Source organism: Chelon labrosus (genome assembly GCF_963514085.1).
Source record: "Chelon labrosus genome assembly, chromosome: 10".
Lineage (NCBI taxonomy): Eukaryota > Metazoa > Chordata > Actinopteri > Mugiliformes > Mugilidae > Chelon > Chelon labrosus.
This window is the reverse complement of record NC_140360.1, coordinates 6,602,696-6,621,129: the sequence shown is the minus strand read 5'-3', so window position 1 is coordinate 6,621,129 and position 18,434 is coordinate 6,602,696. Positions and strand designations below refer to the sequence as shown.

The following is an 18,434-nucleotide window of genomic DNA, read 5'->3' as shown; positions in this document are numbered from 1 at the left end:
TATCATCATCCGGGGTCTGCAGATTGACCTACAGATCCCGGATGATGTCTTCTGACCTGGATGATGTCGTCTCTGTGCGGCGCGCACACCCACAACAGTCGGCTACCTGTAATTTGCTACTGCTATGGTTCGTCCACAACCTCAGAATCGGAAAAATATTAAGCCCTGTTGCAAAAGAACTAGCAGTAATGCGTTATTTAGAGGCTGTGTTTCGGTGCCCCATTCACTCCCACTATATGGATATACACAGATCTAAATATCTCCCGAACGACTGCAAATTACACGAAAGTTATATGGGTGAGTAAACGATCGTATTTTATGCCAGAAATAAGGTCTAGGTTGTAAAAAACAGTAGTTCCCTTCAAGCTGGTTCACGTTACGTCTGTAGTCGTTTCCTCCAGGTAGAGGAAGGGAGTGATGCTTTCAGGAGCAATAGGAAAAACACAAGCACAACATTGTGTGAGACCATGGGGGAGTGAATTAGACCTTGGCGGCCCGCCATAGTATTAACATTGTATGGGAAACCCCGGGAGTGCAAAGTGACAGAATTATGTTTTACTACTTTGTGTTTGTTTTATTAACTGGTCATACTTCAGATGCAACATGACTGACTGACTAATTGTCCCTTTTTAACTCCCACCCCCTCACAGGTTTGGTGATGTCCGCCATAACTGTCATCATTCTGGTGCTGTTCTTTGTCATCAACACGTTTGTCGTTGAAGGTCTGTGTTTACACCTCCCAGCTAGCACTAGTTCTTATTTACTTGCTTTTTCAATCTCTGTCTTTTTTGTTTTGTTTTTTTGAGTTTAATATGCAGTGTTGTGTGTGTTGCAGGTCACACATGGTTGACAGAGTGCACCCCAGTCTACGTCCAGTACTTTGTCAAGTTCTTTATCATTGGAGTCACTGTACTGGTGGTGGCTGTCCCAGAGGGCCTACCTCTCGCCGTCACCATCTCTCTAGCTTACTCTGTCAAGGTAGACCCACCCATCCACTTTAATTAATGGTTAGCCAGTTATCACATGGGAGCTGTTTGTCTCTTTAACCACTATGGTTGAATGTATTTTCTAGTCAGTTTAGGATCAGAAGTGACAGCTTCACCTGTCAGGCTGTTTACAGGCCATATTATTCTGTGATTGGGTTGATGCACCTGTATGCAGACTGACAGTAGTCAGTGCTGTAAAAGCCTTCCGTCTACTCAGCCTATGCACGTTTTTTTTTTCAGGCTTAAAAACAAATGAAAGGGATGTGTTGACGTTTTGGGAAATGATTGATGCCACCCTCAAATTCTGTCCATTCAGAAAGAGGTGTGTGAATGTTTACAGCGGCCATTTAGTTGTTGTTTTTTTTTTGGCTCGGTGCAGTAACTGGCATCCATCGGCTTCATAAAGTAAACAGCTCTTTCATTTTAGCTTTTGTGCAGATTAAACAAATAAATCAATGAAATCTGCTAACTTTAGGGCAGAGTCAGGTTTGCTCTTGTACTTCATTTCTGAAACTTAAATTAATTTGGCAGTAAAGAGTAGATTTCTCTTTAGTAAAGATGCAAATATCTAATGGTATATCGTTAAGCAGCTAAGCAAAATATTGATCAAACTCTTTTTTTGTGTGTGTTTTAAGAAATGCAAACTCATTGCACGCTCCCTGCACGCTGGGCAGCCTGCGTTTCATTGAAATCTTTGATAGTTTGGTGCATGTCCTTCCTGGAAAGTGGAGTAACATCCTATTCCAATTTATTCCTGGTGTATAAACATGTGCAAAGTTGAAGAGAAATAAAGAGCTTTTTTCTTTAGCACATACAAAAAATGCTTTGCTTAACATATTTAAAACATAAAGAACTGAAAATATTAAAATGCAAACTGTAATCTTTTTAAAATAAAAGTATTAACAGCAATGGCAGACATGGATAGGACGGCTCGTGATCAATTCTGCAGGCGGTGTAGAAAGGTTTTTAATCTGACATTTTCTGGAAGTTCACACCATCGACAGATTTATAGGCAAAGCAGTAATACTTTAAACTCTTGTCTTTGATGCACTGGAGGGCAGTGAGGAGACCTGATAAGGTGAAAACAATGATTAGTTCTCCAAGTCCTGCCTGGACATGAATGATTCGACTGTTTAAGTCCAAGCTCTTAAATCAAAAGAAGAATACATACTGAATTTTCCCTGCCTTCCCTTTTCCTTTCCTCCATCACTTCTCTTTCTCTTCGTTTTCTCATTTCCCCTTACCATGCAACCTTTCACACATCACCTCACTGTCTCACGTGTAGAAAATGATGAAGGACAACAATCTTGTACGACACCTGGACGCGTGCGAGACCATGGGCAACGCCACTGCCATCTGCTCTGACAAGACCGGCACCCTCACCACTAACCGCATGACCGTAGTGCAGGCTTTCATAGGTGAGCGAAAAGTGAAAATTCAAGTCAAAATGTCCATAACTGAACGCTCTGCTTCCTCTGATTCACCGTAATGAAAACACTATGTACTTCTAAGACTGTGAGTGAACCCCCCTACACCACTGTCTTAAGGTGTATAGTTACCGGTTAAACTTCGTCATATGATCATATGATCAAAAACGAGTCCACAACTTTGCTAACATAGCCAAACATTAAGCAAGCGTAACAATGAGAAACAGAGCAAGATAATTAATATTACTTACTTGTCCAACCGCCAGAAAGCCAGCTCAGCATTTGTCTTGCAGAATTTTTTTTTTGATTTCATTTTTGGCAATGATTAAAAGCCAATTCTGCAGCAGACTCTAGGAACATAATGATTGTTTGGGGCTTTTGCTGCTTTGGGGCATAGACTGTATATAAATATGGACAACGCGTCTCCGCCTCTTTGCATTGGCCAAACTGACGCTATTTTCCCGGGGATACAGGCAGCACCGTTGCGTACCTTGTTTATTTATTGATTTTTTTTTTTTCCAACTATTTCGGCCCTACCAGACCGCTTCACTGAGCAGTTGGCATGGCAACTTGTAGTCATCATGGTGTCACATCCTGTTTCTTTAGCATCAAATAACTAACTTAAACAAAACTCATCCAAAAACATGACACTTGCATCAACATTATATTAACTACCTAAAATGACAGAAACCATCCTTGAAAAAAGTTTATTTGATGTGTATTTTAGTGTTGGCCCCATCCGCTAACATGGAGGGGGCGGAGCTTATGACATATACTGCAGCCAGCCACCAGGGGGAGCTCTACTTACTTTGGCTTCACTTTTGAGGAGCAGTTCCGCCGTCCATCTTTATACAGTCTATGCTTTGGGCTAGAGGGGTTCATGGTCTTGGGTTAGCAAGGGAAATAAGAGAAGTGAGAAACTACCAGAATAAAAAGAATGGCCGTTTCAAATGTTTCTGACAATAATAAATAATAATAATAATAAATTTTATTTATAAAGCACTTTACATCAAAGATGCATTTCGCTAGCTAACTGTGTTGGCACTGCGATCGAGAAAAAAACTGTTTACAGAGTGAAAGACGTTCATATTATATTGCAAAATTGCAAAATATTGCCACATGGTGCGATTAAATGAGGTAGAAAAATCCCTTTCTTTCTCCCTTTGGTGAATGGTCAACCATGATGAGGCAGAGGTTTGTGTATCCTGAATCTTTTAGTCCCTGCCGTCAGTTAAATATGATGAATCCTTCTCCTGTAATTAAAATAAATAATGCCGAATTTGAATCTTCTCTCCTTGGGCTGTGTCTTTCAAACACAATGCCCTAATCTGCACCAGTTACTCCACATCTGTCATATTCATAGAATCAGCCAGCTGTTTTTCAGACAGTTTTTCTGCAGAGAGAAATGCATTGATTATATCAGAATATAATGGGCTGCTCATATTTTTGATGCAGTAACGTATATAGCATATAGGCTCAAATGACTGTGATTATAACTGATAGGTATTAAAGTGAGATTGTGCTCTCTAGGTGAGGTCCACCACCGCGCAGTCCCAGATCCTGGGCAGATCAACGCCCGGATCCTGGATCTATTAGTCAATGCGATAGCTATCAACAGCGCCTACACCTCCAAGATCTTGGTGAGTCACACAAAGACAACGACGAATGATGCCATTTTGCTGTAAACAGTCCTTGGTTATCAGTGTTTTGAGGAGATTCCGATGATAATCTCTTCTGTTTCTGCTCTTACTGCAGCCACCTGATGTGGAGGGAGGTCTAGCTAAGCAGGTGGGCAACAAGACAGAGTGTGGCCTTCTGGGATTTGTATTAGACCTGCAGCAGGACTATGCCCGTGTAAGAGAGCAGATCCCCGAAGAAAGACTCTACAAGGTAGGGAAACCACGCGCTACACCCATCCTCACCAGTTACAGTTTATTTACAGACACATTTGCAAATTAGCAAATTTCATGTTTCGGGTGTGAGTTGGGTCTTTAACAGGACTTTAAAATGCCGTTTGACACCCTTAACAATGACATTAAACACACAAGTCATCACTTATTCCTGGCCGGCTTCAATGGTGATAAACTACAACCATTTTTGTAGTTTAATAATGAAATGGGAGTGTAGGTGAGGCCCAAAGCATCATTTCTTCCACTGTGTACATCCAGCACACTCAAAGTGAGGTTGTGTCACGGATATAAAAGCTTTGCTTTCTTGTACAATCACACATATTTCTCTCTTTCTCTTTCTTTCAGGTGTATACATTTAACTCTGTGCGTAAATCCATGAGTACGGTGATCAAGCTGCCGGACGGTTCGTTCCGCCTCTACAGCAAAGGAGCCTCTGAGATCATGCTGAAGAAGTGAGTGATGGCGAACGGTTAAAGGGAGGTGGAGGCGGTCTGGTGCGACGTCAGACTGTAGAACAAAGTAGACTTCTGTTGTTTTTGAATGTGAGATGTTCTTCTCCATCTTTCTTTCTTGCTCCTGTAGGTGTTCCTACCTCCTGGAAGCCAACGGAGAATCACGCACTTTCCGCCCACGTGACAGAGATGAGATGGTCAAACAGGTGAGGCTTGTTGATATCTTTAGTATATCATTAAAATAAATCATTTTGATAGGAAATGCTGGTGGAATAAAGGTGTAAGACCAAACAGCATGTCATGTCATTCCCTGTGACGGGAAACTTTGGTTCTGTCTTTCAAGTGTTTGGTGTCATTTTGGCTAAAATGGGTCTGGGGAAGCAGCAGAAACAAGTTGTGAAGATAACCTGGACATTTTTAATTTGTGAACACGATAGGATACAGGTTTAGAATAGAGTACAATAGACTTTATTATCACAGTCCAACAAGATTTTGTTTCAGCGCTTTAAGAACAATAGGAAATAATATACATTTTTGATTAGATATAGATTTGTTTTTACATAATAAGAGGTTGGACAAATATAGTGCTTATTTTGAGTCTAGTAAGTCTAAATGTTTTGTGGGGAAAATATGACTCTTTAGCTGAGCAGGTGGTGCAGGAAACTGAGACAAGTGTGGTGAGAATGAACCAAAACAGTACATTTCTGGTTCAGACTAAACGACTGAATGGTGAACTGAAATGTGATATGAAGCTATGTAAAGCTCCAGATTCTGGTGGTCACGTTGTACAACAGAGTGGTTTCGATCTTCTCATCCATATTTGTGTGAGGAGGCGTCTAGAAGGATATTTCATGGCTGCAGGATGTGATACTACATTACTTTCAATCAATGGCTGCATTGTGCATTACTTTATTTTTGCCTCTCTTCTGTAATAACTGTTTTTTGAAGTTTGTGCATTGCATTAGGATTACAAGTTGTGTTCTGCAAAAATATAAAAAAAAGCTGGGTGGCTGTTTGAAAACATTCACACTAATGTGGATTAAATTATTATTATTGAAGCTGTTATAATAGCTGCAGCATTCCCGTGCAGAATTTTCACATGGATCTAATATGCAGCTAAGTTTGCTGCTTTATGTAACATTACAGGGGAACTACTGTTTTTTACAACCTGGACCTTATTTCTGGCATAAACTACGATCGTTTACTCACCCATATAACTTTTGTGTAATTTGTAGTCATTCGGGAGATATTTAGATCTGCGTATATCCATATAGTGGGAGTGACTGGGGCACCGAAACGCAGCCTCTAAATAACACATTCTCTGTCGTGAAACTCGTTCATTTCACCAATATTTTGTTATCGTACACTAGTGCTATTCCCCGTTGAGTCCGGAGTTACCTGTTATCATGCCAGTTTTTTGCAACATGGCTGAATATTTTTCCAATTCTGAGGTTGTGGACGAACCATAGCAGTAGCAAATTACAGGTAAACAAGCCGACCGTCGCGGGTGCGTGCGGCGCTCAGAGATGACATCATCCAGATCAGAAGATAGGTAACTCCAGACTCAACGGGGAATAGCACTAGCGTACAATAACAAAATATTGGTGAAATGAACGAGTTTCGTGGCAGATAATGCGTTATTTAGAGGCTGCGTTTCGGTGCCCCAGTCACTCCCACTATATGGATATACGCGGATCTAAATATCTCACGAATTATTTCAAATTACACAAAAGTTCTATGGGTGAGTAAAAGCTTGTATTTTATGCCAGTAGCTCCCAACAGTAGTTCCCCTTTAAAAAATGAGGGCGTTAAATTGTTAAACGGTTTACGACAAAGATAACTGCTTCGTCCACTCGGCCTACTTGTACTTCAGCCTAAATATCCATCAACAAAAATATCTTTCTCAAACTTGAGATAATAATCAGCCCACACTTGCACTCAGATCAAAAACCGTGGCGTCAGCACTGGCACGCTTTGATATATCCCAAATCTGTTGTCGCCTTCCTCATAATAAGCCAAAGCCAAGATATTTAGCAGCACAACACATGTATTTATTCCCCATGCAGCCTATGCAGGCTAAGCAGTTTTTACACTGACTGACAGTCAGGCTGACCTAAATTTGGCTTTATGATGAGCACAGCTTACGCCGTGAGAAAAATAACTCCGCTCCTTCCACAAGTTTATTCCAGCTCAGTTGTTCAGTTCGCTTTTTGGCAGCTTTATTTTCCCCTCTGCTGTCTGTAGCAGGCCGAGCGTCATTTCCCTGCCACTGCGTCTCAGTGTATTCCTGCATTAGTCACTGGAAAGTTTGTGTGCAGAAAGCTAAGCGCTGTGTGTGACCTGTCTCTTCCTGATCCTGGTTGTAATAATGATTTATTAAAAGGTGATTGAGCCGATGGCATGCGAAGGATTGAGGACTATCTGCATTGCTTATCGTGACCTGCCAGCCAATCCGGAGCCGGACTGGGAAAACGAGGCAGAAATAGTGACGGAGCTGACCTGCATCACCGTGGTAGGGATAGAGGACCCCGTGCGGCCCGAGGTAAGGCTCTGTGTTTACTTTGATTGTATTTTTTTTTTTAAATTGACATTACAGTTTCAAGTAAACAACGCTCTGTATCCCTCTAAAGGTGCCTGAGGCCATTCGCAAGTGTCAGCGCGCAGGCATCACAGTGCGGATGGTGACCGGCGATAACATCAACACAGCCCGGGCCATCGCTGCTAAATGTGGCATCATCCACCCTGGAGATGACTTTATCTGTATAGAGGGCAAAGACTTCAACCGACGAATCAGGAACGAGAAAGGAGAGGTAAGTTGGGGTCTCGAGTGGGGAAGTCGTCAGCTAAGGAAATAAAAAAAACATTTTATTGTGGTTAAAATAAACAACGAAAACTCAACTCAACAAGGATTTTCACTAAACACGCCATCCTTGTGCACTTCAAGCGCAGCAGCTGAGGCAGAAACTTGTTCACCCCAAAGACAAAAACACCCGGGCAGTAGCAGAGCCGTGACGTCTATCTAGTTTAGTGCAGACTTGTATATTAAGGAAACAAAACAACCCTTTTTACTAATGCATGTCCCAACACAGCCTCTTCAGTTTAGTCCATTTACACTTGAAGAACACTCGACACTCTTTTTTTGTTGGGACAAAAACATTCACATTTTAGCCAGATGAGTGGGTTATGCTGCTAAATAAAACCAAAACCCAGAAGGACGGTTTTAGTGTTATGATATTGCACATGAGGAGGTTATTGCGCATAAACCAGAGTTATTGCACATGATCTACAGATATTGCCCATAATGAAGGTTATTGCACATGAAACAGAGTTCTTGCACCTGGAACATGGTTATTGGGTGGCAGTGTTTGTGAGTCTTAACGACTTCAAAGAAGAAATGTGGTCGGAAAAAAGATGAAGTGATGCACCCATCATGCCTAGTGTCTACTGTACAAGCCTGTGGGGGCAGTGCTATGATCTGGGGTTGCTGCAGTTGCTCAGGTCTAGGTTCAGCAACATTATGTTGGTTATTCCATCAATGGATTTTTTTCTTCCCTGATGTTCACGGGCATATTCCAAGATGACAATACCAGGATTCATGGGGCTCAGATTGTGAAAGAGTGGTTCAGGGAGCATGAGACATCATTTTCACACATGGATTGGCCACCACAGAGTCCAGACCTTAACCCCACTGAGAATCTTTGGGATGTGCTGGAGAAGGCTTTGTACAGTGGTCAGACTCTCCCATCATCAATACAAGATCTTGGTGAAAAATTAATGCAACACTGGATGGAAATAAATCTAGTGATGTGACCCTTTTTATTTGGTGGTGACTTTTTTTTTGGCCAGGCAGTGTATTTGTACAGTCTAGATCAACAGTGACATCTAGTGAAAGAAGAGGAGTTAATAGCCTTTCTTTTGTGCTATTCATCATCATTCATCATTCTGCTCCATCCGATAGATTGAACAGGAGCGTATAGATAAAATCTGGCCCAAACTCCGCGTGCTGGCTCGATCCTCGCCGACTGACAAACACACACTGGTTAAAGGTGAGTCTCAAGTTCATTAACCAAAACACACACACATGTTTGTTCACACATGCACTTAAAACTTTATTTTCCCTCCCCTTCTTAATCGTGTCCAGGCATCATCGACAGCACCGTCATAGAACAGCGACAGGTTGTTGCAGTGACGGGAGATGGAACTAACGACGGGCCGGCTCTGAAGAAGGCTGATGTGGGCTTTGCCATGGTAACCTGACATATTATGACATCATTAACGTGTGTCACTACATTTAGTTGTAGTAATCACATGATCTAGTCATTCTAAGAATCAAAGTAAATTAAGTTGTATTTATATGCACCTTTAAACGTCCACAACAAAGCAAGAAGCAACATTACAGCATGAGACATGTTTGAGACATGTGTTCAAGTGTACACCAATCAGCCACAACATTATGACCACTGACTGTAGAAGTAAATAACATTGACCAGCTTGTGACAATTCAGTGTTCTGCTGGGAAAGTTTTGGACCTGGCATTCATTCATGTGGATGTTACTTAGACATGTAGCACCCACCCAGACCAGACCAGGCACCCCCATCCCATGGCAATGACACTCCTTGATGGGAGCAGCCATCCCCAGCAGGATGCAGCCTGACACAGGAACACACACACAAAAATGCTTTGGGAACAACTAAAAAAAAAAACATGAAGAACAGCACAAGGTGTTGACCTGGCCTCTAAATTCACTAGATCCCAAACTGATCAAGTATCTGTGGGATGATTCACAGAGGCCCCTCCCCTCAAAGCCCCCCCCCCCCCCCCCCCCACTAACAACATCCTGTTGCCAGACACCACAGGACACCCTCAGAAGGTCCATGTCCATTCTCTGATGAGTCCCAACTGTTTTGGAGGCAACAAGGGAGACCTACACAATATTAGGAAGGTGGTCATAATGTTATGCCTGATTGGTGTATGCCATAGTAGATGCGTGCATTCAAGTATTTAAAAAAAAAAAAAAGGAAGGATATTTTTATTTTTATCTGTAATAAAGCAAAGGTTGGGTAGCACTGAGACTGTGGCGCTCCGATGCCTGAATCCTCCGCATGAATCATGAGTCTCTGTCTCCTCACTGTGTCTCCGTCTCTGTCAGGGTATTGCAGGGACAGACGTGGCCAAAGAAGCGTCTGACATCATCCTGACTGATGACAACTTCAGCAGCATTGTCAAGGCGGTGATGTGGGGACGAAATGTCTACGATAGCATCTCCAAGTTCCTGCAGTTCCAGCTCACGGTCAACGTAGTGGCCGTCATCGTGGCCTTCACGGGGGCCTGCATCACTCAGGTAGACAGATTTATTAATACGTGTACGTGCTGACGGTTAGGGCCCGACGCGCGTGCATGCATTCCCGCGCACGCTCTCGCTCACACAACGAACAGACAAATGCTTGTCAGTTCTGCAAGCATCACTCACAGCAGATCTGCTAGGACAGAGCAAATTCACGAAATGCTTTTTATGCATTTTTACACCAGGCTTATGTAAGCAGAGTCGTCCTGACCCGTTTTTAACACATTTGATATGCAAATATCAGCCATATATTGCCACGTGTATAATTAAGGGATGAGGTGTCAATTATCAGGAGTTAATGGAGGACACGGTGGCTGTTAGACTTTGGATGGTTGCTCAGATTCAAACTCTAAAACAAAGGCAACTCGACTTGAGTTTTCTTTTGTCACCACATTTTACTAGAAAAAATAGCACACTTAGAGGACATGGCTAAGCTAGTACATCCCAATTCTTTCATTGGGAGACAGGTGTTCAAAGAAAGTTAATAAGTTGAAGTGGCTGAAGTAGATAGTATTAAATAGAAAATTATAATTTCTCCAACTTCGTCCGTGAAGGTTCTCAGTCATCCAGGTCATTGTATGTCCAAAAAGCGTTTTAAAAAGGCAGCTGGACTTGTAGAGTTCTTTGAGAAGACGTTTCACCTCTCGCCCAAGTAGCTTCTGCAGTTCTAGGGGACTGGTGAGAAGTTTGAGGTTTAAGTAGGAAACTTCGTGGGTGACTCAACGGAAACTTGCTTAGCTTGTTTCTGTAAACAACCAGAAACTGGTGCAGCCAATTTCCTGACAGCTTTGGTTCTAGGTTCTCCAACTTCGGTAAATGACATTTTTAAAGATGGAGGCTGAGTTTTCTTAAAGACCTTTCACCGCTCATTCAAGTGTCTTTTCAGTTCTAAATGACTGGTGGTGAGGACTTCCTCCCACCGTCCAAAGACATGCTGGTTAGGTTCATTGGTGATTCTAAATTGGCCGTAGGTGTGAGTGTGAATGGTTGTCTCTCTGTGTTAGTCCTGAGATAGACTGGAGAGCTGTCCCCTGCCTCTGGCCTGATGACAGCTGGGATAGGCTCCAGCAGACCCCGCGGCCCTTCACAGGACAAGCGGTTACAGAAGATGAATGAATGAATGAGCATCTGTGGGTGGTGTCCTTGTTTTTTTGCACGACTAGTGGTGGCCCATTTAATGGCCAGAAACTGAGAGGAGGACTTTTTAGAGACAGACGTTAGGACTGGTGTTTTAAGGGGCTGATAAGTGAAGTCGCAGTCCAGTGTTTTTGAAAATCCCTTTCTGCTAACAGCTGCACATGTTTTATCATTTACTATGTTGGCTCCACCAGCCAACTATTCATATAGCATCAATAACGAGCAACAGTATATACTAGTTTAGGGGGAAACTAACAGCTGTCAAAGTCAAAGCTTGACCTTCCCTGTTCTCTAACATACAACGAACATTTTATGCACTGTTCACAGGAATGCCATTAACATTCCTAGCATATACTGTAACCCCTAGATCAGTATTCAACTTTAAAGGGGAAGTAACGTTTTTTACAACCTGGACCTTATTTCTGGCATAAAATACGATAATTTACTCACCCATATAACTTTGGTGTCATTTGGAGTCAGTCGTCAGATATTTAGATCCGCGTATATCCATATAATGGGAGTGACTGGGGCACCGAAACACAGCCTCTTAATAACGCATTATCTGCCACAAAACTCGTTCATTTCACCAATATTTTGTTATGATACGCTAGTGCTATTCCCCGTTGAGTCCGGAGTTACCTGTTGCCTATTAGCGGACGTGCAGCAGTTTGTTGTTCTTTGGCCAGCTGTTCCTCTCTCTGCCTCCGCATCCTCCTTTCAACGAGCTCCTCACCCATATACTCTGGCTCAAAACGGTAAGGACGTCCATCATAAACAAAGTCATCGTCCACAACCTCAGAATTGGAAAAATATTCAGCCATGTAGGTCAATCTACAGACCCCGGATGATGATAACAGTTTTGCTACAGATAATGCGTTATTTAGAAGCTGCGTTTCGGTGCCCCATTCACTCCCACTATATGGATATACGCGGATGTAAATATCGTCCAAACGACTCCAAATGACACCAAGGTTATATGGGTGAGTAAACAATCGTATTTTACTATTTTACTATGTTGGCTCCACCAGCCAACTATTCATATAGCATCAATAACGAGCAACAGTGGCAAGAAGAAAGTGTCTTGCATCACTCTGGGGCTCCCGGTGGTCTGAATGTGGTGCCTCTGTTGTTTGTGCGACTCACATTGGGGGGGGGGGGGGCACATCTGCTCAAGGTGGGCTGGATAAAGAGACCATAATAAAGAAGAAGAGACGAGACAGAAGAGATTTCAACTGACTACAGAAAATGTTTCCCCTGCTTCCTCTGTTTGACAATCCAAAGTCACAAAGAGCAGCTGTCAGGCACATGTTTTTTTTTTAACATCACCGACGGGGCATCATCTGCACAAAAAGAACAACGCCGTGTAAACAAACTGTGTGTCTGTGTGATAAATTCACAGATTTGCTGAGAGCAACTAATTCCACCCAGACGTCTGTTGGAAAAGTCCCTTTTTAACCATCACCAGTGTCAGTGAAGCATTTGAGCGTGATTCATTAACACAGACATTTCTTTTTTTTTTGTTTTTTGTTTTTTAAATCTCTCTGCAGGACTCTCCTCTGAAGGCGGTGCAGATGTTGTGGGTGAACCTGATCATGGACACGTTCGCTTCACTGGCCCTGGCCACCGAGCCCCCCACCGAGGCCCTGTTGCTACGGAAGCCCTACGGCCGGAACAACCCGCTCATCTCGCTGACCATGATGAAGAACATCCTGGGACATGGAGTGTACCAGCTGGTCATCATCTTCACCCTGCTGTTCATAGGTATATGCACACACACAAACAGTCAGCCTAGCAGCTACAGTAGAGATGGGGGTCTAGACTGCAAAGGGGACGGCTTTGGTGTTAGGTTCTGGTTGCTATGCTGCTTTAAGCCTCCTTTAGCATCTCTTTGATGAAGATGGACAAAAATCTGTGTATTATATTATTAATCTCATTCCCCCTTCCTCCTCCCTTCTTTACTCTTCAGGCGAGCGCATATTCAACATCGACAGCGGCCGCAACGCCCCCCTCCATTCCCCTCCCTCCGAGCACTACACCATCATCTTCAACACCTTCGTCCTCATGCAGCTGTTCAACGAGATCAACGCCCGCAAGATCCACGGAGAGAGAAACGTCTTTGACGGCATATTTGCCAACCCCATCTTCTGCTCCATCGTTTTGGGGACCTTTGCTGTGCAGGTAAGGTCGACCCTTTAACTCCCTTTTAGTTGCTGGCGGAGAACGTTTTGAGTGGACGTGTTGACGCCTTCTTGACAGTTTGAAGAGTTACAGACGAATAAATGGAAAGAGAGAGAAAGAGAGAGATAGCCTGCAGCAAAGTCATCCCTTGCCTGGAATCAGTCCAGAGATGCTGCTATGTGCTTATGGTGTGCTTTAACAACTCCCATACTTAATTCCCCAGAGTTCTGGTATCGTCTTGTAAATTCACTATGCTTAACCTTTTAGAAAAGACACGGTTTTACAGTGCTATATTTGGGTATTCGGAGTGATACTCTTCTAGTCTATTTGGTGAGAATACACTCAAGTGCAGCTATATCCTGGCAACAGCCAGTCTCAGTCTCTCTGGGCATTGTAAATACACCTGTACCAGTAGCAGAAAGCAGGTGTAACGTTTCTTTGTAGATTTATTTTATTTTTGTTAAGGTGTAGGTCACCAGACTCAACGATTTGTGAAACTTTACTTGCAGACCTACAAAGTGGACAAGTCATACGCACTGCTTGGTGCATTCAAATAGCAGCCATAGCCTGACAAAGAAAATAGTATGAGCAGTTTAGGGGAAACTAACAGCTGTCAAAGTCAAAGCTTGACCTTCCCTTTTCTCTAACATACAACAAACGTTTTATGCACTGTTCACAGAAATGACATTAACATTGCTAGCATATACTGTAACGCCTAGATCTGTCTACAGTATTCAACTTTAAAGGGAAATTACAGTGTTTTACAACCTGGACCTTATTTCTGGCATAAAATGCGATCGTTTACTCACCCATATAACTTTGGTGTCATCTGGAGTCAGTCGTCAGATATTTAGATGTGCGTATATCCATATAGTGGGAGTGAATGGGGCACCGAAACGCAGCCTCTAAATAACACATTATCTGCCGCGAAACTCGTTCATTTCACCAATATCTTGTTATGATGCACTAGTGCTATTCCCCGTTGAGTCCAGAGTTACCTGTTATCTATTCGCGGACGTGCAGCGGTTTGTTGTTCTTTGGCCAGCTGTTCCTCTCTCTGCCTCCGCATCCTCCTTTCAACGAGCTCCTCATCCATGTACTCTGGCTCAAAACGGTAAGGACGTCCATCATAAACAAAGTCGTTGTCCACAACCTCAGAATTGGAAAAATATTCAGCCATGTAGGTCAATCTACAGACCTCGGATGATGATAACTGTTTCGCTACAGATAATGCGTTACTTAGAGGCTGTGTTTCGGTGCCCCAGTCACTCCCACTATATGGATATACGCGGATGTAAATATCATCTCGAAATGTCACCAAGGTTATATGGGTGAGTAAACGATCGTATTTTATGCCAGAAATAAGGTCCAGGTTGTAAAAAACGGTAGTTCCCCCTTTAAGGTCGTGACGTGTTTGACATAGAAATGGCAGTGCTTACATTAAGAAGCACTGGCTGTGGCTCAATCGGTAAAGCGGATTGTCCAAGAACCAGCAGTTCGGTCTCCGGCACATGGACCACATGTCAGAGTGTCCTTGAGGAAGACACTGTTGCTCCCACTAGGTCCCACTAGCAGCAAGAATAAATATGTATGTATATACATACTGTATATATTTGTAAGGGAGATAGATTGTTTATGGATATATATTGGTGTGTGAGCATGTGAGCTTTGATTGCTAAGAGCCTGTTGCCTAAATTTTTGCTAAATTGACAACAATTCCTTTAAATAATTTGGCAGCCAAGACCAATTCTTAATAGTTTGGGATGTTAAAGCAACATTATCCAATCTGACGTAATGTTTCACGGTGTTCGTAGTATACAGACACAAAGTGATGACAAGTGAATGTGTGAAAACTACAACAACACTGAATAATTAAATGCTCAACCACAAAATGCAAAACTTTGTGATAATGTGAGATTTGTCGTTTCGAGTTACACACACTACAGCAGACCTCGACTGTGCTCCACTGTTTTCTCCTCTCCCTATAACACTGCTCGTACGCATGTGACATTTAACGACATTAGTCGCCGTGTTTTCTGCTGCAGATCGTCATCGTCCAGTGGGGAGGGAAGCCCTTCAGCTGTGCCCCTCTCAACATCGAACAGTGGCTCTGGTGTCTGTTCGTAGGAGTTGGAGAGCTGCTCTGGGGGCAGGTAAGCAGCTCTTCAGCCTGCTGAGTCAAACCACATTCAGCAAGTGTAAGCTGGCAGACCTGAAAATATTAAAATGGGGGGATATACACCGATCTGGCATAACATTACGACCAACTTCCTAAAATTGTGTTGGTCTCCCTTGGGATTTTGAGTCCTGTGGATTGAGGGGAGGGGCCTCTGTGGATCATCCCACAGACACTTGATCTGTTTGGGATCTAGTGGATTTGGAGGCCAGGTCAACACCACGTCTAGGTGGGTGCTACATGTCTAAGTAACATCCACACCAATGAATGCCAGGTCCAAAAGTTTCACAGCAGAACACTGAATTGCCCCAAGATGCTCAATGTTATCCCCCTCTCATAATGTTTTGCCTGATCGGGTGTATTTAGCCTAAAGAACCCACAAATATCTCAAAACTAGTGTTCCTAGACTAAAAAGAAGATAGATTTGTATTGATATAAGGTAAATATTTAAGAATTATTATCTTATAATGTAGGAAAATTGGGTTATATCACGTTGTTGACAAACCTGGCTTCCAGGTGATCGCCACAGTACCGACAGAGCGGCTGCCGTGCTTGAAGGAGGCGGGGCTGGGCCTGGAGCCCGGGGAGGAGGAAGGCGAGGATCTGGCGGAGGACGAGGAAGAGATCGACTGCGCCGAGAGAGAACTGCGCCGCGGACAGATCCTGTGGTTCAGAGGCCTCAACCGTATCCAGACCCAGGTACCGTCCGACCGGAACCGCGACAAAAAGCCCCCGAAGCACTCACTCAGATTCCCCCGGACACCTCGAGCAAAGCTTCACTCGGTCATGACACACAGTTTGTTTAAGGTGTATTACAGATAAATGGGGATCATTATGTATTGTAAGGAGGATAACAATCTGAATATGAGTTCTTATGAGTAAAAATGCAAATTATTAAGGGGGGTTGTTGTTGCTGAAACTTGTTCTACCGCTGCTTAAACCAACTGTGTGCATCATGACCTTTACACACTAACTGTAATTTCATTCTGCCGTACACTCTCCTGCTGTACGGTCCGAATGACAATGAAGTTCACTTGCCCTGAAGTGACTTTTGAAAAGGAAGAACTCCCTTCTTTAACCTGCAGTATTGATTCTTCTTCAACAGCAATTGCAATTTTGTTCAACGCTGCACCTCATTTGTTCTTTCTCTTCAAAAGTCCATCTCTCTCTTTCTCTCCTTCTCTTCCTCTCCTTCTCTCTCTCATCATGTCTGTGCTGTTCTTCTGAATTGTGCCAAACATAACGATTCAAGTTTTCTTCTCTCCAACACAGCTCACCCGTCCGATTTCGCTCGAAAAACCCCTTCGCGAAAACGGCTCTCTCTGACTCTGAAGTGGTACTTTAGACGCTCACGAGGCCGTGCTGTCTGATTGTGTGTGTGTGTGTGTGTTTGGATGTTGAGTACAGGCGAATGCTAAGCAGCCTGACTTCTGACTGAGCTGATTACTTGATTAGGCCTTGTGTGAGGATGGACTTTTAAAAAAAGAGACAGCACCGACATGAACGAAGATGAGCTAGCTGCCTCCTGAGGAGAGTTAGAGCCAGTCCAGACGCTCTCTTTAAAGTGCCTATCGTTGCAAACATTTGTTTATATTATAGTAAGTAGTCGTAGTGCACATCACCTGATGCGCGTTTGCAAAGGAGAATGTTTTAAGGGGACCCAACGCACACGCATACGCACAGAAAAACCCCAGACCCCGACTTTCCTGCCCTCACTGAGTGCTGCTGTTTTGTCTCTGTCCTACAGATGGAGGTAGTGAGCACATTCAAGCGAAGCGGTTCGTTTCAGGGAGCGGTGAGACGGCGCTCCTCCGTGCTCAGTCAGCTCCACGATGTAAACACTATCTCTACCCCCTCTCACGTAGCTCTCTCCACCGCAACAGCCAATACCAGCCCTGCCCCCGGGAGTGAGTCCGCCGAACGCATGTACACACATACACACACTTTATAAAACACACCTGCACACACACACACACACACACAAACACTTGTTGTCACTTTCTCTCTCTCACACACACACTCATTCATACACACAAACACACACAACACTGGTGCACGGCACGTGGACTGCAGAATCTTTTATTCTCTGTGGTTGTGTCCCCCCCCTCCTCCTCCTCCCTCCGGCTCGCTCGCTGCTCGTGTGTGTGCAATGTCCTCCTCTATTTATTATTTTATTTATTTATTTATTTATTTATTTTTGATCTTATTTTCCCTTTCAAACAGCACCCAGTCCTGAGCGGCTGTGTAGTTCTGGTCTGATCTAGTCTGGCCCGAAAACCCCACGCCCCCCCGAGGCCAGATTCCTGTTTTTGTTGTTGAGTGTCGGTCAGTGCAGGAGGTGGCTGCCTGTTCTCTCTCTGTGTCTGAGGCGTCCTGACAGAAATGGCACACGGCATTGTTTTGCAAAAAGAAAAAAGAAAGAAAGTGACTCAGGTTTTAAAGGAGCAAAAACAAAAAAAGTCACTTTTTATTACGCCGACAATGCGAGGACACGTTAACGTTCAGAGAGCAAATGGCAGCTTCTCTTGCACCGTGTGTTATTTCCTGTATGTGAATGAGGTCAAGCATGGTTAATGTGGTTGGACCTTGCTGTTAACATCACTAATATCAAGAAGAAAGAACAAAAAAAATATACGAGACGACGGTAGCAGTGATGTAAGATTTACGTGACTCTTCGGGAAAACGATGTGATTACACTCCCACGGCCGTGGAAATCATTCCTCATTACCAAATGGCTTTTTCACACGGCTTCCCTCTGCAAGTCTCCAAAACTGTAAACCTTCGAGTATAAAAGCCCCGTAGCGAGCGCACCGCTGCTGTTTC

The 18,434-nt window shown here is 43.5% G+C and overlaps 1 protein-coding gene across 2 annotated transcripts in view; it reads left to right on the top strand.

Moving 5' to 3' along the window:
• Nucleotides 1-18,434, top strand: part of atp2b3b (ATPase plasma membrane Ca2+ transporting 3b) — a gene marked incomplete at both ends in the record, with an annotated part of 39,176 nt that overhangs the window by 14,409 nt on the left and 6,333 nt on the right. For both annotated transcript variants that reach the window (XM_084552909.1, XM_084552908.1), the window contains 16 exons: nucleotides 651-722; nucleotides 836-978; nucleotides 2,272-2,404; nucleotides 3,944-4,053; nucleotides 4,169-4,303; nucleotides 4,669-4,775; nucleotides 4,906-4,981; nucleotides 7,159-7,317; nucleotides 7,406-7,585; nucleotides 8,734-8,821; nucleotides 8,917-9,023; nucleotides 9,926-10,117; nucleotides 12,805-13,018; nucleotides 13,224-13,435; nucleotides 15,481-15,588; nucleotides 16,128-16,310. In XM_084552909.1, the coding sequence (XP_084409035.1) occupies nucleotides 651-722; nucleotides 836-978; nucleotides 2,272-2,404; nucleotides 3,944-4,053; nucleotides 4,169-4,303; nucleotides 4,669-4,775; nucleotides 4,906-4,981; nucleotides 7,159-7,317; nucleotides 7,406-7,585; nucleotides 8,734-8,821; nucleotides 8,917-9,023; nucleotides 9,926-10,117; nucleotides 12,805-13,018; nucleotides 13,224-13,435; nucleotides 15,481-15,588; nucleotides 16,128-16,310 (2,219 nt within the window). The remainder of the gene's footprint in view (nucleotides 1-650; nucleotides 723-835; nucleotides 979-2,271; nucleotides 2,405-3,943; nucleotides 4,054-4,168; nucleotides 4,304-4,668; nucleotides 4,776-4,905; nucleotides 4,982-7,158; nucleotides 7,318-7,405; nucleotides 7,586-8,733; nucleotides 8,822-8,916; nucleotides 9,024-9,925; nucleotides 10,118-12,804; nucleotides 13,019-13,223; nucleotides 13,436-15,480; nucleotides 15,589-16,127; nucleotides 16,311-18,434) is intronic.